This window comes from Centruroides sculpturatus, unplaced genomic scaffold (assembly GCF_000671375.1).
Source record: "Centruroides sculpturatus isolate CEXI.00-Female unplaced genomic scaffold, Cexi_2.0 scaffold923, whole genome shotgun sequence".
NCBI classification, from domain to species: Eukaryota; Metazoa; Arthropoda; class Arachnida; order Scorpiones; family Buthidae; genus Centruroides; species Centruroides sculpturatus.
Genome location: NW_019385201.1, coordinates 323,441 through 346,917, shown reverse-complemented (window position 1 = coordinate 346,917; position 23,477 = coordinate 323,441). Strand labels below are relative to the sequence as shown.

The following is a 23,477-nucleotide window of genomic DNA, read 5'->3' as shown; positions in this document are numbered from 1 at the left end:
ACAAGCAATAAACCCTGCAAAAAATAAATAAACCAATCATAAATTAAAAGAAAAAAGTTATGTTTGCTTATAAAATTGAATTACAGACAGTTTATGTTCAAGAAATTGCACAAAAATTTTACTTCCAAGTTCAAATTTACATGAATTAGAGAAATAGTTTAAATAAAATAACAGTTATATAAATTTTAACATCAAAAGTGGCCTTAACTACCGAATTTTACGTAACGCTATGTAACCTTGACGAGTTATCTCGTCATTGGGCGTTATTTTCAGGGTAAATATCCTCCAGAAAAGTGGAATAGCAGAGAAATTATATAACATTACTCATGAATATAGGGTACAATTTATTGACAATAGAAAAATTACGTTACTCTACAATTTTTCGAAAAAAAAAAAAATATTGTTCGAGTTGGCAGGGTTTACTATATTTGAAAAAAATTATTAAAATAAATCTGGAATTATTAAACGTCTTGNTACTTCATCTTTGTTTAATCTGTTAAAGAAAGTTAACAATATAATTCAATTATCTAATAAATTATTGTTAAAATATAATGAGAATTAAATATATTACATTAATTTTAATTTCTATTCTGTGATATGAATTTTGTTCATACAAGTTTTGTTTTCCATTCTATTAAATACACCATAACAATATTTTTACATTTTCTGAGTGATAATGTTTTATTTCTTCCAAAATCAGCTGATACTTTCAATTCAAAACCTTACTTTATATACAAAATTAACACTTTTTTTTGTATCTGTAAACCTTTATTACTACTATGCGATATTCATTATATTCAGTTTTAAGTTTATTCAATATTAAATATATCCATTCATAGCTAAACAATTCGAAATAACATTACAATAGAGTCATAATTACTTAAAAAAATAATAGATTTCGTTCAAGAAAAAATTATTTTTCAAACTAATCTTGTCCCTGGATGATTTGAATACAATTTCACATTGTGAACTACTTTATAAAACAGTTTTAAATTTTATGTGCATTTTTGTCGAATTTATAAACAGTATGAAGAGAAATGTGCCCCGTCATCGTCAATCGTGGACTGCACATTTCAATATTAACTGCAATCTCTGAAAGGTGAATACAGGAATATCTAACTTAAAAAGTACATTCTAAAAGATCAAATTATTTAAGAATGTTCATCATGAAATTATCATCATAATTACAAAATAATTTCTGGAATTTTTCAGAACGAAATATTAAAAATAAAATATTTTTTCCAGTAATATCTTTACAAAAACCATTACAAACACTTAACTAATATACAAGCTAATGCAATTAAAAAACAAAAAAAACTGTATGAAGATAAGTTACAAAATACACAGATTCACAAATTATTATTTTCAAATATATAAAACATAACAAAACTTATATATTTGAGTTTTTAATTAAATATTATTTTTCGAAAATAATTCTTAGAAACCTGAAGTAATTTAACAATAATAATAATAGTAAGAATGGAAAGACATTTTGAAACAAATAAAGAACTACAAATGCTTTAAATATACATTATTTATACTTTATATTTACAAACAGTAATAAGTATTAGTTAAATTGAAGATGTTCTACTTACAAATAAATTATGATTATGACATGATATCTAGAGATGGATGGATTGATATATCACTATGATTCATTATTATTCTTTTGTCCTAATTTTAAACATAATTTATGAAAATTAGATGTTATGATTTTTCTTAACCTGTAATTGCCTTTCAAAGAGATGAGGGACATATATGAAGGCACATAAAAGTGGCTGATAGGATAATATTCCCATCTATCAAGTATAAAATAAAGATGATTTCCTATTAATATAATCTGTTCTAGTTACCAATGTTTATCTAACTAATTAAAGAATCAAAAAAATCTTCTTGCTTTAGATGGTGGAATGTCTATATCAATAGAATTGTTGCCGAAGATTAACCTCAGTCTTTTCGTACCTGGTTTTAAAGGAGAACTGTTTAACGAACAATTAGAAGATTCTGAATTGGAACACAATTGAGAAGCAGTATTTGAATTCAGTTTTGGTCTTTTAGTGTTACTCATTTCTAATTTCGAAATATCTCTTTCCTGAGATTTCTTCTTCCTTTTTTTCTTTTTCTTCTTTTGATGTTTACGAGGACTACTAGCATTACTAGGTGGAAGAATTTCATAAATAGCTCGCTTCTGATAACCTTTAGCTGAATTTATGTTGTTGTTTCCACCTTCTGAAGAAGAGTAGTGATCTTCCGTCAAGTGGCTTCTCCGAACTCTAATTGTTAACTTTAAGCACCCCTGCGGGGAGTCTTCTAAATTGTTCTTCACGTTGACCGTGTCCATTTGTAATTTATAGTCATACTTACCATTTTTTGGTTTTGTTTGGTTTGGAGATGTGGACGGATTAATTTTTCCACCATTAGTTTTATGAGAATTAGTAGATAATTTGTTTACCTCACTAATAGAGTCTTTCCTAAGTTCTTGCTTTTCTGGTTCTGTTAATTCTTTCCTTTTACTACGAGTTGTATTTGGAACAAGAGATTTTTTATTAGTGCTTTGATCATTTTTTTCTTTAGGAAAAGTTGTTTCAATTTTAACATTTGTTTTATTTAAAACTGAATCACTTTTATAACATGGCACTATAGATGAATTTGAACCTATTCTTGTTCTACAACGTGGAGCCCATTTTGTCATTACAGTGAGATCTTCATTATCTATATTATATACTGAAGCCTTATTTAAAGCATCAATATTTTGGTTTCTTTCATTACATGCTGTAGGTGCAGCTGGTTTCTCAACATTAGTTTTCCTATCTTTTCCAACTGTTCTTGATGACAGTGTTTTATATTGAATTTTGCAATACTTTTTATTATGGTTAATTAATTTTGATTGACATTGAACTTTGTCCAACTTTTTATTTAACGAGTTTTGTGCTTTCGCTGAATTTTCAGTTTGAAGTTCATTAGTTACTTTTTTTTGAGAGATTATTCTATTTTTATCAGATAAAATACCATTTGAATGGTTAAGGCTAAATTTTTGACTGAACAACATTTGAGGTCTATTTAATCCTTTAGATTGTATCTCATGTAAAGTTAATGATTTTTGAAGATTTCCATTAATCTTCTTATCTAGAATTATAAAAAAAATTCAGTTTAAATATCTCATAAATTATCTGAATTAACAATTTATGGAGCATTTTAAAAAATTTATAAATAAGTGATATTTTTAAACAAAATTAGTAATCATGAAATTTCCTCCTCCTTTTTATCATTTTAGATATTTTCCACATTGTATATTAAATGAATAATTAAAAGTGTGTCCAAAAGTTTCAGGAATTGGTCAAAAAATAAAAATACAGTAGAGCATTGATTATCCAACCCCCGATTAACCGCCACTTCGGTTAACTGACCATTCTAGTCGGCAAATTTAAAATGTCCACTAGTAATGTGACACTATAATATTTGGCTACGTCTTGGCTACTTTAATATTATTTTTGTTAAATTTTTGCGTGTTTTAGCTGGTAACACTGGCTCGACCATTGAAGGGAGGCCAGTATTTTATTTAAACAAGACTTAATTTTCTAATTATGAGTGGTTGTTTGTTTTGTGAGAAATAAAATAATTTAAAAATAATTTTTTACAATACAATAGTGACGATTATTATTTAAAAAGAAATTTGTTAGGCTTAACATCGATGAAAATTCAACGCAAAGTTGGTTAATAGTGATAAACTAATATACTAATTACATGGGATATACTAATATACTATACTAATAATGTATTTTTTTTATTCTTTTCAGTTATCCAACCAACCTGAGTCCCTAATTGAATCAGATAATCGATGCTCTACTGTACATTAGGATATATATATATATATTTAATATTTTTCAAAATAATTACTTAAAGTAATTTTTAATGATGAGTAAAGATAAAAGTTATTGGGAAATAGAGCTAGATCAATGAAACAAAAGTGGTTGAAGAAGAATAGCAGTTCCAACTTCAAAATTAAGATGGCTTGTGTCAATAGAAATTCACATGAGAAAAAAAATTTGTCATTTGTGAAAGAAGCAGATTTTTTTCTAAATGTTTCCTAAATTAGAGAAATCATTAAAGAAAGTATATTGAGGATCAAGTTGGTGCCACATATACAGTATTTATTGAATCCCAAATGATGTTTGCCATTTGGTGAATACATAGTAGTTTGGATGAGCAGTTTGTTGTAAATGGATTAGCCAGTATACCTGTATGTTTGCTGTTTTCCATTTAGTTGGTATTTTACTGGGTGGAAGAATTTTGTAAATAGCTCACTTCTGATAACCTTTAGCTGAATTTATGTTGTTGTTTCCACCTTCTGAAGAAGAATAGTGATCTTTTGTCAAGTGGCTTCTCTGAACTCTAATTGTTAATTTTCAGGATAAATATTTGCTTTATTCAGACACAATAACGTGACTCCTTTTTAAACACTTGGCAGATTATTCATCTCTTTATTCAGTTGGGGCGCTAGTTACAAGTCGCGTTTTGGGCATTAGCCCCTCCTCAGCCAACTAAACATTAAAATCAAACATGAGAAAATTTTACATGCACATACGTGAATTAAAAATTCTGTAAATATAACATATTAAAAAAAACATACCTTAAAAGTACAAATTACAACATACAGACTGCATACATAATGGACTGTATCAGATTCCATAGGTCAAGTGGAGAATGAACAGATTGACAGGTCTCAAACTTGACAACAGGACTTACAAACTTTGCAAACTTTGGTTTAATATAAATAATATTCAAATAAATAAATCAAATTTATAGACAATTTATAACAGTATCTATTTTATCTTTAATTTATATGAAATATAATGAATCTAGGGATGAGTCAAAATATAAATTACAGGTAAAATAGATACTGTTATAAATTGTCTATAAATTTGATTTATTTTATTTGAATATTATTTATATTAAACCAAAGTTTGCAAGTCCTGTTGTCAAGTTCGTGACCTGTCAATCTGTTCATTCTCCACTCGATCTATGGAATCTGATACAGTCCATTATGTATGCAGTCTGTATGTTGTAATTTGTACTTTTAAGGTATTTTTTTTAAATATAATATATTTACGGAATTTTTAATTTGCATATGTACATGTAAAATTTTCTCACGTTTGATTTTAATGTTTAGTTGGCTGAGGAGGGGCTAATGCCTGAAATGCGACTTGTAACTAGCGCCCCCAACTGAATAAAGAGATGAATAATCTGCCAAGTGTTTAAAAAGGAGTCATGTTATTGTGTCTGAATAAAGCAAATTAAATTAAAACATGGTTTCATTGGAATCAAAACAGGATGAATGTTAACAATAAGTTCAATTCACCAAACCTGAATGTTTACTACTTTGATAGGTAAAGTAGTAGCAAATATTCATCCTGAATGCTTCCAGAACCACAATACAGACATTGTATAAATAGGAGTACATGTATACAGGTTAGCTCATTTTTTGACAAACAATTTGGCAAATAGTTGAGGCAGAGCATTGGCAAAGCTTCTACATGGCTTACAAAATTGTGTTTGATATTAAAGTTTGATCAATCAATTTTGATTAAACTTTGCCATTTTCTCTTAATTGTGATGAGGAATTAAAAAATGTAATTAAAAAAATGGGGTATATGCTTTGTTTTTGAGATATAAGGACATAGGATGAGCATGAATAGCAAAGCAATATCACACAAATCATGCAACTTTGTCGGGCAATGTCCAACATTGCTAGCACGTCTTCTATGGGCTTATAGAATTCAGTTCGTTCTCAAAATTTGATGGTTTGATTTTGATAAAACTTTGCTATTTTCATTAATTGTGATGAGAAATCCAAAAATATAATAAGTGTCTACTTTAATATAAAAAAATAGGAGTCCGTGACTTCATTTTTGATATACAAAGTGACAATGTCTGTGTTCTCCAAAGCGACTGAGTGGACTAACAAAATATAGGGGTCAAAAATAAAAACAGTATCACATGTACCTAATGGGAATTAGGCACAAGAAATGAATAAAACACAAGACTAAAGCAATTGCCATTGATTGCTTTGTTCTTGAATTGCTTTTTCATGATGGCAACTGCAAGAATTCTCTCTCTGTATCAGACAAGGATCACATGTTCTGTGGCCAGCAGGTACAAGGATAGCCTCTTTTGTGATAGCAAGTGCAAAATTCACCTATCTGCAACCTTCAAGTATAACGATTGCCTCTTCTCTATCTAACAAGTGCAAGGATTGCTTCTTTCTTTCCAGCTCCACCTCAATTCTATTGAATAAGACAAAGTTGTAATATGTACTAGTATATTTACAGGCAAATATTTATCATTTGACAAAATAACACATACAGTAGACCCCCTATAAAACAGGTTCATATAATGTGGATTTGTACATAGCGGCGAAAAAATTGCAACCATATTCGCATAAAGACGCCAAAATAAACTCATAAAATACGATAAAATGTCATCGCCAACTTGTATTGCGAAAGGATTGGTCGAATCTAGACGAATAGCAGATATTGCACAAACTGTTGAGTTTAAACGAGCAGCAGACCTACTAAAAACCATTTATTATTTAACAGCCATAAAAATTATATTTATATTAATGATGTCTCCAAAGTTCAGCAAATTTTTTTTCAGAAAAATAACTTATCAGGAAACACGTGCCTTCCATTCGATGCGCTGCTCCATGACATAAACAAGCTTAAGCAATGGCGTTGTCGAACGGTGCACACTCGGTAAGTAATCCTACAATTTTTTGTTTATAGCATAGTTTATATGGATTATTCCCAAAAAATTATACGTGTTGGAAATGTTGAGTCAAATTAGCGTACAATCGATTAATTTTATGGAAGAAAAGCTTTCAAACAGCCATAGTCCATAAACTGCATACGTGCTGGGCTGTGATTGGCTCATGTATTTAAGGACTCGTAGAACAATAGTTTCATAAAAAGCAGAACATATCTACCGTATTATAGGGGGGGTCAACTGTATATAGCACTTTCAGGTGATTATTTTGAAATATATTAAATACAGTAGATCCCCCTATAAGACGGTAGATATGTTCTGTTCTTTATGAATCCGATTTTGTAGGAATCACAGCCCGACACATGTGAAGTTTACGGACTATGGCTGTTTGAAAGGTTTTCTTCCATAAAATTAATTGATTCTAGACTAATCCGACTCAACATTTCCAAAATACGTATATTTTTTTGAAAATAATCCGTATAAACTACGTTATAAACAAAAAATTGTAGGATTGCTTACCGAGTGTGTACCGTTCGACTACGCCCGTTGCTAAAGCTTGGTTTCGTCGCGGAACAGCGCATCAAACCGCGGCCGCGATTTCTGATATTATTTTTCTGCGAAAACTTCGTTGACCTTTGGAGACATCATTAATATAAATAATTTTTATGGCCGTTAAATAAGAAATGTTTCTTTCACAAGAAATGTATAAAATTACAGTACTGGACAGACGATAGGCTATCCTAAACTCTCCGTAGCGCCACTAGACAGCGAAAAATATATATTTAATTATAATAAAGTTACAATAAATTAAGTTAATATATAATTATATATACAGTACCTAATTTATATATAATTAATATATAATTATATGTACAGACGAAACTAAACTCAATTTACCCGCCGAAACGTCCGTAGCGTGGCGCTACAGACGGCGGGAAAGTAGTTCGGCTGCCCGATGACGTTTTACGTAATTATAGGAGTTTTTTTACCATTGTGTACGGATACCGCCACAATTTTTTCGCCGTCTTATAGGAATCGTAATTATAGGAACCAGTCTTATAGGGGATCTACTGTAAATATCTTTATATGCTAACAAATTTTGATTTTTTGACTCTTCTTGAAAATTTTTGAACACACCTTGTAATTTTAAGACTAGATTTACTTTTTTTCTTTTTAAATAGTTTGAAACCTAAAACTACTTTGCTTGAATGTCTTTCTTATTTTACATTCTACTGATTTTATTACAGAATATGAAAATGCATTTAATAGTGCTAACAACAAATATACTTGAATAACATAAAAATGCAAATAAATCAAGTGTCAAATTGAAAATTTCTTAAAATTATAAAAAATCCTAACAACATAGTAAGGAAACACATTGTATTTTGAATCAGATTCAATAATTTACAATACAGGTAACCCCCGTATAACACGGTAGTTACGTTCCAAAAAATTGCCGTGTTATGCGAATCCGTGTTATACGAAACAAAGAACTAATACGAAAAGGAGGGTTAGGTTCCAAAAATTAAAAAACATGCTAGTATATTTTCATAATTAAGATAAATATCTTCATTAAAATTTTTTTAAGTGATACATATTAATATAAATTAAACAATGTTTTCTTCGTCATCACTAAAAACACTATTAATTAACCGAGAGCGTTTTCTTTTTGGCAAGTTATCCTTATCCTCTGAGCATTTTTCTGCATTATCTTCAGATCCATGCTTTACCTTTTGCAAAATGTATGTAATTTTAGATTGCTTGCTTCTAGTTAAAAGGTCTTTATAAATTTCCTTATATGGTGCTAAGCACTTATGAAGAATAAAGCAAGTATGGAATAAGGGAAAAACATTCGGCAACATCAGAAGCAGAAGCGTCGCGATCTGGCAACATTGAAACAAGTTTCGAGAAGGACCACGTGTATCGACAGAAGGCGAGAAGAGAAAATTTACATACTTAAGTACTAATAGTTCACGAAAATAATAATTTTCGTGAACTATTATTACTTAAGTATGTAAAAATTTATTACATTTCCTGTTGTACGAGGGTTTTACCCAATTCTCGAACCGTGTCAGAGTGAATCCATGCTATAAAAGTACCGTGTTATACGGGGGATGGTACCAATTCTCGAACCGTGTTAGAGCGAATCCGTGCTATAGAAATGCCGTGTTATACGGGGGTTACCTGTACAATATTAACAACATAACTGATAATGATAATCTTTGAATCAAAATTAGCTCTAGATCAACAAGTCTCAACCTTTTTTGAACTCATGGCACACTTTTATAATAATGTGAAGATTGTTATTAAATATGCCAGACAAGCCAACAGTTGAATTATGACTAACTAGTTCATTACAGAGTTATTTTCAGTGGAAATCAAAATATCAAAATCTTGTTCATATAACAAATGATAACATTTCATTTGCCATTTTTAATTAATAGCATCAACTCTGTATATCTTAACATGATTATACCACATAGTCAGTAACATTCCAAGAGATAAAACCAATGAAACAGTTAGTTATAAGGTCCCATAAATAATATATATTATGCTGCCTGCACATAACGAAAGAAGCAGTGGTGGATCTAGCTATTAGCTTGTACAAACTTCTAAAATACAATTAAGTAACACACAAAGCTACATCATTTTTTTTTTTATTTTAAAATTTGGTGTATTAATTTCTTAATTCACCTTGTGGCATGCTAGTGTTCCACAAGACATATTAGTTGATTAAAACCATAGACTTAGATTAAAAAATTGATTAAAGTTCTTTAAAATAAATTTGAAGTATGATAAAATCTTTTTAGAATGGAATTTGCCTAAATTTCAGAATGGAAAGTGTTAAATTTTACTATACACCAGAAACTTAATCAATATGAAAATGGAAGTTTACAAGTATGAAAAATGTAACTTAACCTGAATGAACAATTATTTATTGTGACATTGTCACAATGCAATTTTTAATCATATTATTAATTTATTTGATTTACAATATATACTCTTGATCTCAAATTAGTAGTGTCTTTCCCTGTACATCATACTCTTCCTGATAACAACAGAGTAGTGCCAGTTATCTATGTAACTTCATTACGGGAAAATTATTGAACTGAAGTCACATGACTTCCAGTCTAGTCTGGAAGTTTTTATATAGTTAATTAGGATCTCCTGCCCCTAAGTTTTCCATATTTGGTCTTGATTTTCATCTATTGAACACAGTTTTCTAGATTAAGAAAGGCCAGATGGATGACAGTGAGAATAGTTCTACAATTTTTTCAAATTGCAGCCCTATAAAATGGAAAATTAAAATTCCACTTGTGAACAAATAAGGGAAACTGCTATAATGGTCCCTGCAGATATATACTATATATCTGCAATATACCATGATATATATTATATCCAGAATTTTAAACTTTTTCTCATCATCACATGACCTTCTTAGATCATGTGATAAGCAGACATACAGATATAAGTTCTTTGTTAATACAGTATTAGTCTTTGTTGAAATTAACCAGGGACAGAATTAAGAACTTTCAAGACTCAACTGAGATCCCAAGAAGATACAACAAGTGTAATTTGTTGAATACAATGAAAATATGGAGCCACCAATTTACCAAGTACATAGTAGTAATTAACTAACTGGTACAGAGTAATCAAAAACAAATTGATTAACATTGTTGGTAATTACAGAGTTAACAGTTTGAATATTAAAATTCCATAAAAAAATCAGATCACAGGTCATCACTTGGTCTCTGTATTACTGTAATGTGTAGTTCAAAACCTCTTAAAGACTCTTCTTAAATAAATGTCCAGTATGTTATCACCTTTACAAAACAGTGATTCTCAACCACTGTGCCGCATCACTTTAGTGTGCTGCTGTGGCCGTCGGCCATAGTTTTATATATATTTTTGTTAATTTTAGTTAGGCTTAGTATCTCCTCTGTTCTTTTGTCTTAACTGTTCTAGAACTTTCTCCCTTAATCCCTATTCCCTCGGGTGACATCACCGATTCTGTGAAACAATGTCAAGAAGACAAAAGGAGCAATAACCCCCTGGAGAGGAGGCGAGGTGAAAGAAAGGAGAAGCGGCTGCGATTTCATCGAGAGAGGAAGAAAACAAGTGTGGTCCTGACCGAGGGGTCGAGCAAGAAGTAAGAAACCTTGCGATAGAAAACCAAAGGAGGATCATACCCTGATCGCATAGTGAGAGATCAGAGGTATCGGAACCTTGTAAGACGGCTGAATTATAGAGGAACGTAGGGCAGTTGCTAAAGAAATCGAGTTTTCCCATGTTCAAGTAACGGCAAGCAGGAAGACCACAAGACAACTTCAGAAAACGTAGACGTTCATAAGAGGAAAGAAAATAAGGTCTGCAGTCATTAAGAATTTCAAGACAGTGAATCATCCGAGACCACGTGGCAGAAAACTCCCGGGTATTTTCTCCTTTATTCTACTATCCCTATCTATATTTTATTTCTCCTTCCTTAGTTTGTAAGTAGATTAAGTTTAGCTATAGGTCGTGTGTCGGTTGCCACAATAGAGGCTTGTTTGTGTAGACGATTATTATGTATACGAACCCAATAGTCTGTAAGTTGTAATCATTTTAAAGAACCTGTGTTTGATGAATAAAAAAAATTTTGTATTTTTAGTCGTTTTATGTGTTTCCTGTCTGCAATAATATATTGCCCTCAAATGAAACTTCACACTGCCACTGCAAATATCCATACATAAGCGACATCAGACATGTAGTTTAATTGGTTCTACCTTCCTAGGGCACATTTGGAAATTGTAACCGGTTACCTGTAGTTACTAAGATGTTTAGAAAATGTGACCTAAATAACCAACTGTGTTTAAAAATCACTGTTATGACATTGGTTGTCCTGCAGTACTTCACGAAGTAACCGTGTGTCACCAAATTTTTAAATTATTAAAAGTGTACTGTGATGAAAAAAAGGTTGAGAATCAAGAATCATTGATACAAAGTATTGAAAACTTTAGTCATTCTAATGTGATTATAATTTCTGACAGCCAAGCAAGACATCAATTCTTGGAACTCCAATTAGCTTATTCACTGTCATGTGAACTCACAAGAATCATATCTGAGAAGTATTTGAATTGAGTAGTTTTCAATTTATACATTTGAATATGCCCATTTTCAGATAGAATCACTTTAATTTGGATTAATTTAGTAATAAAATTTTCTTACTACATATTACATATATGTAATAAAAATAATTTTACTATAAAAATGAATGATTGTGTAACATTTATTTGATGTAGTTCAGAAATAAAAAAAATATATACAGTATATACTAAAACCTATTCAAACTGAAAATCTCCCAAAATTTTAAAAAATTAGATAGTACATGATTCCAATTTATAAAGCTTTTACTATACTTAATTTTTTGTTAAATTATATATAACATATGAAATCCTTGTCTATACATTTATAATAATTCTGTATACATCAAAATAAAATAAATAAAACATGGTATTGCAACATCTATATATTTGAAAGTACAGTAAAGTGTTTATTATCCAAAGCATTGATTTCAGAGAGTGCTAATTCCAGAAATTATAAAGTTTTTAAATAATAATGATTGTCAATGATCTTCTGTAAGGTCACTATCAAACTATTTCATTATTGACATTAGTGTTAGGGTTTATTTATTACAGTAGAAATAATGAGTCACAGGCTTCTAATCCATCAAATGCTTCACAGCATGTAGACACTGTGAAGCATACAATGCATTAGAATTACCATTAAGACAGAAAAGCAATCTAAAGCAACGTTTTTGATTCTCTTGACAATCAAGCAACCCAGGAATTTAATAGTTAAAAATAAAAAATCTACATAAAACAAAGCAAAATAAGTGACTTCTTTAAAAAGAAACTGTAATAAATAATTTTTAAGTGAGTACTGTATTTTATTTAATATTAATTTTACTATTAAGCATTTTTTACTCAAATACAAAATTTCATTAGTAATTTGTAGATTGTAATGAATGACAAATGTTTCTTTTTAATAAATTAGACAATTTTTTAGTTATTTATCATTCTTATGGATTAAATTTCTATGCCTTAACTTTTTTTTTGTGCTTGTACTAGAATTAAAATTCATATTTTTTACTTCATTTCTGGTATTTATCTTTTTATTCTTTCCTTACCAATTATGATTACTTATCTGAAATTGCCCAACACCAATTATTTCAAATAATCAACACTCTATTGTATCAAAAAATATCATTTATATTAATTTAAACATACCAACAGTCTCATTAGAATTAACTTTTTGTTTCAAATGAGTATTCTTGTTGTTGTTATTAAGTTTTGCTTGTTGCTTTAATCGATTTAATCTATTATCAGTCTCTCTAAAACTATATGTTGTTTTACTTTCACCTCCTTCTTCAGCATCTTTCTTACGAGTACTAAATGCTCCAGTTTTTCGTCTGTAATAAAAAATGCAATAAAAAATGCTTAATTATAGTTTTATTAATATACATTATTGCAAACATTATCATATCAGGACATTTAGAAAATAATAATTTTTGTAAATGTTTCAGAAATAATTATAATTTATTTGACAATTAAAAATATTTAAATAAATTAACACTTATACCAACTAATTATTTGAATAAATATATTTTATACTAGCTGTTACCCACAACTTCGCTCAGTGGTTTTGCAAGCAAACCCCATTTGTATTCAGTATTTCAACAACCATAGTAATTTTTATATAACACCTACTGCTGAGAATGAAGAGAATTACTAAGAGTCAAACTGTTTTCAATTTGATCAATTTCCTGGAACATTTACAATCGTTCTATAATCGAACCAATATGCGATAACAAATTTGAATTTAAAATGTTTTGAATGTTTGGTTAAAAAATTGAAATATATCAAAATATTTATAACAATGTCTGAAATGTTATCAATTTAATATGCCTAAGTACTCAATGAAGACTAAACATAAAAACAATAAATCGCATTTAAAATAGTACAGTAGAAACCGTTTTTCTGGTTAAGCCTTAGTGCTCTCCCTCTCCTCCACAGGGGAACTTCGAAAAATCCCTTCTTAGTGTGTGTTTTCATGACGTACCCTAACTGTGTACCAAATTTCACCTCTTTAGGTTCAGCGGTTTGCTCTGGGCAATGATGAATCAGTGAGTCAGTCAGTCAGTCGGGACAAGTAATTTTATATATTTAGATTATTAACTGCTCTAGTATTAAACACTATTTAACTTTTCATTAATTGTTAAAAGAGAATAGAGCAAATAACAATAGCTGCAAATTATCTTTTAGCAGTGTAACTCCAAAAGATAGCAGTTGAAATTCAAGATCTCCCACTATGCATATGATGTTTGACATATAGTACAACCCTAATAAAGTCCATATTTTACATTACTAGTCTTGGCAATAAGTGAGTGAATCAACACAATAATTGAATCAATTACAGTGCTGCCTTGTACTTTGAATTTAATTCATTCCAGGAGGCCATTTAAACTCTAAATCGTTCAAAGTCTAAAGCAATTTTTCCTATTATAAATAACTGAAAGCAAATTAATTCATTCCCAGACCCTAAATGATACCAATTGATAACTTAAAACAGCAAATACGCATAATTTAAGGTAAAACTAACACAATTAATGTCCTAAATAATAAATTAAAACATGAAACAAAAAATAAAATACATAAATAATGTATAATAAAATGAAAATTGCATTTATTGTTCACATATCATCAACTTTGGCATCTTAACCATGGATGCCAGCCAGATCCTCCACACGTGAACCACTTTTGTGCTTTGTGATAAAGTTCCTTTTTTCATCTCAATCATCAATATTATGACTATCCTCTTAGACTTCATTCCTTTCACACACTTCTTGAATGCCATGCAATAAATAAAGTTTATATAGGGTTGAACAGAAAGTTTTTGCATATTTTTAATACCAGTAGTAATCCTTACTTAAGTTAGTTGTGTGATTTAATTATAACACTTCTGAAATTTAACACAGTACTGCTAAGTTGCAATTGTATGCTTTGTTCAAAAGCTTATTTTACACTTCAAGTGCATTTTTCACTGCATGCATGGTTCAAATTTCAAAGCATTGTTTGAACTCCCAAGTGAATTTTTGTCGCATTTAGAGTTTGAACTCTGAAGCATTTTTTTAAGTTAGAGATATCTCTGTATAGTGGTTTGGTGAATCAACTCTTGGTATTTGACTGTTTGAAAACTACTGAATTGTACTGTACTGTCCTATAAAAAAGAAAAATCTTGAATATTTGAATGTTCACTGTGCAACTGAAATGACTGAAGCATTTTACCATAAAGTCAATCACAAGTGAATATACGTTCATAAATCATTAGTTATTTTATTTTCTCAAACAACATATAATTCCTGCTGAGATTTTCTCTATTTGAAAGTATATTTAAATAATATAAGAGAAAAATAAAATCTATTTACTATCAAAATTAACTATTCTTGTCAAATAGATCTACTTCGGTGCAAAAAATTACAGTCATAATTCAGAAACTAAACTATTTAATATCCTTAACTTTGACAGCTGCTGAAATATTTCTATCAACCAAATTCACTGCTATTGCAGTTTTTTTATATCTGTGATATTGTAAGCAAAGAAAGGAAATGTAACTGATATAACATATCACTATTCTTGTAGTGTTACATCTTACTTTATGCTATGATAATACAGTAGAGCGTCGATTTTCCGAATCAATTGGGGACTGGGGTTGTTCGTATAACTTATATTTCGGATAACCGATTTATGTACGAAAAAATAGTTTAATGTATCCGATGTTGAAATTTTTCTCCATTGCGTGTCGCTTCGCGTTGAATTTTCGTTGATGTTAAGCCTAACAAAGACTATTGTATCGTTAAAAATTATTTTTTTATTTTGTACAGACAAAATAAATATATTGAAAAATATAAAAACAATAACAAATTATACTTCAGATGTTAATTTAGTATCAAAAACGTAAAATATTTGGGTAGCCCAAGACATAGCCAAAGATTGAAGCGCCACAGCACTGGCAAAAATTTAAATTTGCCGACTGGAATTATTTCGGATGATTGACTTTCGGAAAATCGACGCTCTACTGTATTTAATTCTTGTTGGAAAATAAAATATTATAATCAGCCATTCTTACTTTCTTTATATTTTAATTTCATATTTAGTCAGCTCATTTATCTATCTGCAATATGCAAACTTTTTTTTAGTCTAAATTATGAATCTTGATATAATGGCAAATTGAATATTTCCAATGCATTATTGAGAGGTATCAGTTCTGATATCTTGACTGAGTCATATATGTTCATTGTATGAGTTTTAATTGTGTGTGTGTGTGTGCGCACGCACGCGTGCACACACACACACACACACACAGCATGCACATTTGTTTGTTAATGAGTTATACATATATGACAAGAAACAGTACAAAGTGGTGCACATAAGTTAATGTTATTTTCTAACTAAAATCTTTAGAACAGAAAAAACACTTATTACAAAACTTATCTTCACACTTTTATTTTTCTTTAATAAATCACCTATAGTTTTCTCCAGGGTATCTAATTCCATTAATTACAATTTTATCATTTATAGAACAAACATAATAAGAAAATATAAAATAATAAACTTTGTCTTATCAGAGTTTATTATTCAAACAGTGTTGTTATGTATATAATGTCCTCGATTGCTTCATTAATTATTTCTGAAAATAAATTATGATGACTGATAATAGCAACAACAAAAGCCTTTTCAATAACATAAAAATATAAAAAAAGTGCACTTGAAATAAAAATAGATCTTAAAAAGAAATATAACAAGTGATGATAATTCTTTTCATCTGAAGAAAATTCAATACTTATATAATCTACATTTAATAAAGTTCTGTCTATAGTGGGAATCTCAAACCTATGGTACACATGCCCAAAGAAAACATCATCTGGCATAAAACATATTATACAATTTTCTTTATTTTTTACTATGAAATTTCAGTTTACATACATTTCAGTAAATCCTTTTTTAATCAGCCACTTTACATTTATTGTAATTAAAGCATGTTCAATTCATGTTTTTAAATATCGTTATTTGAAGTCTAAAACTTTAACACACACAAACATTTTAAAGATAATTACGCTTACTATATGGCGCGCGGACTCCACAATGCAATTTTTAATCATATTATTAATTTATNAATCTCAAACCTATGGTACACATGCCCAAAGAAAACATCATCTGGCATAAAACATATTATACAATTTTCTTTATTTTTTACTATGAAATTTCAGTTTACATACATTTCAGTAAATCCTTTTTTAATCAGCCACTTTACATTTATTGTAATTAAAGCATGTTCAATTCATGTTTTTAAATATCGTTATTTGAAGTCTAAAACTTTAACACACACAAACATTTTAAAGATAATTACGCTTACTATATGGCGCGCGGACTCAAAAAGATTCACCATCTCTGGTCTATGCTGTATAAAGATAAAGTCATGTATTAAATAAATTATTATATAAATATAATAACACTTTGACAACTTAAGTTTTGAAATAATTAAAATAATAAAGATTAATAATTATTATTTAAGAATAAAATAAAATTATTATTATTATTATTTACCTTTCACATGTTTCGCATTCACAGTAACAATTATTATCACCAAAAAAATCTTCTCCATAAAAACAAGTAATTTCTTCACCTACTTCAATATCTCTTAAAACTTTAACACAGGCTGTATCTCTTCCAGTAGAAACAAACTATAATTTTAAAACAATTTTTTAATAAATAATTTAAAAAAATGGATTCTTTCAAACAATTTTTTTTTCATTACTTTTCATTTGTGCTCAATAAATTACTTTTTTTAAAAAATGATTTTTCAAAATATTACCTTTACTCCTAAAACAACATCTACAAAATCTGAATTTAATTTTTTGATTGATATTTTTTAACTTTAGACTTTTAGAAAATTATCATTAAAAAACTACGAAGTAGGAGTTAAATTGGAAAGATGATAGTACGTAGCATCTTTAATCATATCAAATTACTCCTGTAATGATTTATATGAGCTATAATGAGTTTCGTTTGTTTTTATAAAAAAATAACCATTTTAACCTTGAAGTGATAATAATAATAAATTATAAATATTTGTCTTTTTAAATTTAATTAAATATATTCTCGTTATAACATACAAGATTTTTTGTACATTTTAAAACAAATAACTAAAGAACATTTCAATATTAGTAGTAAACTGTTATTTTTTTATATATAGCTGTGGATTTACACACTAAGTATTAGAATATATAATTCTAATATTGTTAGGTACTGAAAAAAATCCTTGATATAACTGATTTCTATTATATTATTTTATTTATAATATATTAGAGTTCACTTATAACAAACCCTTGGCCAACTCTAATAACAAACTCTAAAAAACCAACTTCAAAAGTAAAAGTATGAATGAAACAGCCATAAGACCAATAATATTTTTGTATAACTACAACAAACTCATATATAACAAAATATACTTAAGTTTAAAACCAAAAGAGTTTTCACTCATAACAAAATGTGCATACAAAGAATACTCGAGTTATTATTAAGGTTTGGACTTTTAGGTTAAAACCTTTTTTCTGGAAACAAGATAGAAATAAAAAAAGTACCAAACAAGTATTTAAATTTTATTTCTGATCTATTATTAATTAATAATTAAATGACTAGCAATTAGTAGTGAGAGGATTCTAAAATTTATTTCAATTTCAATTCCACTGAAAATGCCCAATTCCCATTCTTTTGAATACTTTTTAAAGTTTATTTTAGTTTAGAAAAATTAATGATTTATATTAGGAGCATGGTATGTTCATTAATTTATAAACACAAGCTTAAGATTGGAAAATAATTGGGAAAACCAGAACTGTTTTTTTGAAAATTCTACTTGCGAATGTGCATGCTTTTATTGTGTACTACAGAATAATCTTATTTCAGATAAAGTTAATATTACAACACTCTCCTCAAAGAAATTACAACTAATTCCTTTTTACTTAAAAAACTATCCTATCATGTCACCTAGAATCTTTGCAAACTGGCTTTGCCAGCTGATGTGATGACTGGGATAGGAGAAGGTGGAAATGGGATGATGCACTTCTTTTTTTCATGTTTCTCACAATTGCCATGCCTTGAAAGTGCTTTAATATTAAAGCCAAATGATTGTCGGATTACATCAGACTATACAATACTCACTTTTTTATAGATAATTGCTTAGTTTTTTCTTTTTCTTTTTATTTATCTTGTTTTGTATATGCCGACCATTCGCTGCCATTTTTCTTTTTCATGTTTTTTTTCCTCATAGGAATATAAATATTTTTATTGTTATTTTGGATGATATCGAAAGTACCCTTGTGTTATCTTTTTTATTTTTCCGTTTCAGACCAATTGTCATGCACTGTATTGTTGTATTGTATTATTATTATTCTTTTTGTATTGATATGCATAACAGTTTGTAATTTTGGTATAAATAGCCTGTACATACAGGATTTTCATTGTACTAAATAAATAATAATAATAATTACATCAGGCTATACTACTGCTATCAATATATTAAATACTAAGTAATTTGGCACTAGAGGTAGGCATTAGATGCCATCTCTTGCTAAATTTAATTATTATAATTAAATTAAAATTTTAATAATTAATTTAGAAGGTTCTGGAAGAAAAGAAATCCACCCAAAGTGGCACTCAGATCTGAAACTCCTGCTTAACAATAATTTGCATTGCCATTGCCAGTAACACTACCTGGACCTTCATCCAATCCTTGTTTTCAGAACTTATTGATATACACAATCATGCTAGGTTACTTGTGACACCAACTGGAGACCACTCTGCTCCCATAGCCTATAACTCCCTCTACAGCACTCAACTAGCTATTACTTCTACCTTGGCATGGGTTGTACGTACGTATATATATATATACTCATAAAATCAAATCTTGTGTTTTGAACTTAATTTGTTCCTAAAAATTGTTTAAAAACCAACTTGTTCTAAAACCAAAACAAATAAATAAATAAAAAGCTTTGTTTTGGGGATTTGGAGCAGATTAATCCATTTTATGTAATGGATTAATCTGTTCCCAACCCCCAAAACAAAGGCTTTTTTTTTTTTTTTTTTACCTTTTTAGCTGTATTTCATGCATAAAAATGCATACAAATGCAATATTATCTACATCCATATCTATTCTATATGTATATTAAAAGCAAAATGTTCTATCACTGCCAACCAAAACTAACACTTTATAAAGAAATGCTATAAATAGAGACTCAACTCTGACTGCCTGGATGAAATATAATCAAATCGTTTTCACACTTATGTAGTAACTTTTTGAGTTTATTAAATTGTTTTCACTTTGATCTCTGAGTGTTTGTGCCCATCATTTGGTCTGATAAGCCCTCACTATTATCTGCCTAATGGTTGTGGATAATTTAATTTAATTGATATTATTATAATCAAATCAATTAATTTTGATTTTAATTTTAGTTTCAGTTTGGTGTAAAGGCCAGAGTTTTTATTATTATTTTTAAATTGAATTAATATTTTTAATTTTAATCAACTGGCTACATAGTATTAATACATACTAAATAGTAATATTATAACATATTATATTAATAAATTTTTGTTATTTAATTTAACTTACTATATATTTAAACACAAATTCTTGAATGCCATTTATATTATGTGAATGTCAATGCAATTTTTATTAATTAATTTGATTTAGACTTGACTGCGGTGCATACTGAAAAACTAAAATAGGATCTTTCCTGCATGTGCATTAAAATTTAATTTAAATAGCAACATCAATATGCTGTCACTAACTTCTGAATCGATAGTCCTGTCATTAATTGGTTGGACCATCAACTTTATTTAATATAGAAAGTATAGGGAGTTGACTATCTGTGGTCAGCTTTTGCCAAGTAGCTTGTTCAGCAACTGAAACATATATGAGTTCAAAATTTTGTTCATAAATCAAATTGTTTGAAAAGTGCTGCATTCAAAACCCAAGGTTTGACTGTATATACAAATATAAACATAAACAAAACATTTTATATGTATGTGTATATATATATATATATACATATGTACACATACAAATACAGTAAGACCCTGCTTAACGCTGCTTTGTTTAATGCTGATTTGATATAATGCTGTCTGCTCAAAGCCTAAAAAAAAGCTCAAAATTTACGCTGATTTAAATTATCACGACATTTTATTGATTCATACATGATACGATTATTTATGAACATGAACCTATCAGCAAAAGGTGGCAAAAAGGTGTACTTTCTTTAAATCTATGTTTCTTTGGTGCAATTTTGGAAAAAATATATCATCATGGATGCCATAGGCAATATTGACTTTGCTTGGCAATAATTAACTGATAAATGCACGAACGAAGTGTGGAAGAAGTTATGGTTGAAGGTATCCAAGAATTCTAAATGAGAAGAGCCTATCGCTGTATCATTAGGTTGATCAAACTCAATCTAATCGATACAGCAGGACTAAGAGATGTAGATAAACAGGATATTGAGGAGTTACTGCAGGTTTCAAGTTAGATCCTTACCAACAATGACCTTCAAGAACTGGCAGAACAAGGAATCCATGTAGAACTGGAAAACAGTGATTCTGAAAACGAAGAACCCAAAAAATTTCTCTACAGATTTCCTTAGTAAAAGTTTGAAGGTAATGATAACCGAAATTGTTGATCAAATTGTAGCGAATGATCTAGATTTTGAAATGAGTGCAAAAGCAAAATGAGACTTTTTGGATGCAATCTTCTGCTACCAATATTTGCTTAAGGAAAGAAAAAAGCGATAAATGAAACTTTATGACTTTATTGAAAAAAATACAAGAATTTCAGAAAAGTCAGGACCTTCGTCACAAAAAATGAACTATTAATATAGAAAAAATGAACTAATTAATATATTATTATACATTTCTGTGTGTACATGTTTATGTGTTATTTAACATATATTATTATACAAATTAATATAAAAATAACTTAAAATTAAAGTAAAATTTTTAAAAATTTTCAGTTGCATGTTCCCCTATCCCTATTTACTCTATGTTAAAATGACATCGTTTAACCCTGTTTTGCTTAGCGCTTTGTTGTCTAGGAACGCATCCTCTGCATTAAGCAGGGGTCTTACTGTATTAATATAAACATCTAAAATGTTTTGTTTATGTTTATATATATACAAATGTTATATATATATAATAATAATAAGCATTTGACAGTGTTCCACACAGTTGGCTGCTACATATTCTACACATGTACAAAATACATCCATCACTCATTGCATTCTTCCAAAACACTATGCAGCACTGGAGAACAAAACTGCATCTCAGGGTTAGTAACACTTCCATACAAACAAACAAAATATTCATTAGGCAAGGAATTTTTCAAGGAGATTCCTTGAGTCCTCTTTGGTTCTGCCTAGCCCTGAACCCATTATCCAACAAGTTAAACAACACGCAATATGGCTACAATATCAGACATGAAAAAACAACACAGTTTACACTGTCACATCTTATGTACATGGACGACATAAAACTTTATGCATCCACACAGAAACAACTTCATCAACTCCTACAAATCACACACTCATACACTAAGGACATACAAATGGAGTTTGGCTTAGACAAATGCAAAAAACTTCACATAGAAAAAGGAATCCTGAAGAAAGAAGATTTTGCACTTGGAAATGGAGNTTTCAAGAAGCCAGCTGCCAAAAAACAAAGGATGGAACAAGAGGAGTTGACCCTGCAAGCCCCGGTAGCCTCTCCTGAATCTGACTCTGATTAAAAACAACAAAAAGAGACCTGCTACAATATGTAAAAAGTCTGTATCTGTATGAATGTGAGAAGAAAGTGTTCCACCACCTCCTCCTCACATCATCTTACTACCCAGCATAATTGGTGACTGCTCCATTTTCATTTTTTTTTAATGGTACAGTACGGTTATTTTATGCTGCGGAATGAATTATACATTTTAACATGTATTTCTATGGGAAAATGCATTTCGTATAATGGACCTTTCACTTAATGGACGTGCACCTGGAATGGATTAAGTACGTTATACGAGGCACCACTGTACTTGAATATGTTTTAATTCCGTTGTATTTAATACTAAATGATGTTTGGCAAATGATATAACAAACTATTCAAATATCATCATCACAAATTAACCAATTTTTGAATTCATTCACTTGAATCAGATTTTCCAAATATAAAATTGTATGTAGTTTTTTTTTTTTTGAGGAAAAGAAGAATCGAACAACTATCTAGACTGACTTATATTGAAAAATCAATTTTTAAAACTCAAAATGGCAGTAGACTTAGCACAAACAAATATTGTTATTTAGAATCATGCAAATCACATATGAAAATTTAAAACACTATGGCATCATCTACAAATCGTATAAAAGATTTTCATAATTATAATGAGAAAGACATTTTGTCTTTCTCATTATAATTATAAATAAGTAAGTTACTATTATTATAAATAATAAATAAGTAAAGTTACTATTATTAAAAATAGTTTTACATAATATTTTTCAATTAAAATATAATTTTGTTTATATTTTAAACTGTTTTGCTGACTGCCAACTTTGATTTCAGATTGCCACCCAGTCCAATGCTGGCCAAGTGGCA

At 29.1% G+C, this 23,477-nt stretch overlaps 1 protein-coding gene across 4 annotated transcripts in view; it reads right to left on the bottom strand.

Annotated features, from left to right (window-relative positions):
• Positions 1–799: 799 nt before the first annotated feature.
• The window catches only part of LOC111636078 (histone-lysine N-methyltransferase KMT5B-A-like), a 92,165-nt gene continuing 69,487 nt past the window's right edge, over positions 800–23,477 (bottom strand). For all 4 annotated transcript variants that reach the window (XM_023381248.1, XM_023381244.1, XM_023381245.1 and 1 more), the window contains exons 7-9: positions 17,406–17,542; positions 13,029–13,210; positions 800–3,126 (exon numbers count right to left, since the gene is read on the bottom strand). In XM_023381248.1, the coding sequence (XP_023237016.1) occupies positions 1,880–3,126; positions 13,029–13,210; positions 17,406–17,542 (1,566 nt within the window). In that variant the 3' untranslated portion in view covers positions 800–1,879. The remainder of the gene's footprint in view (positions 3,127–13,028; positions 13,211–17,405; positions 17,543–23,477) is intronic.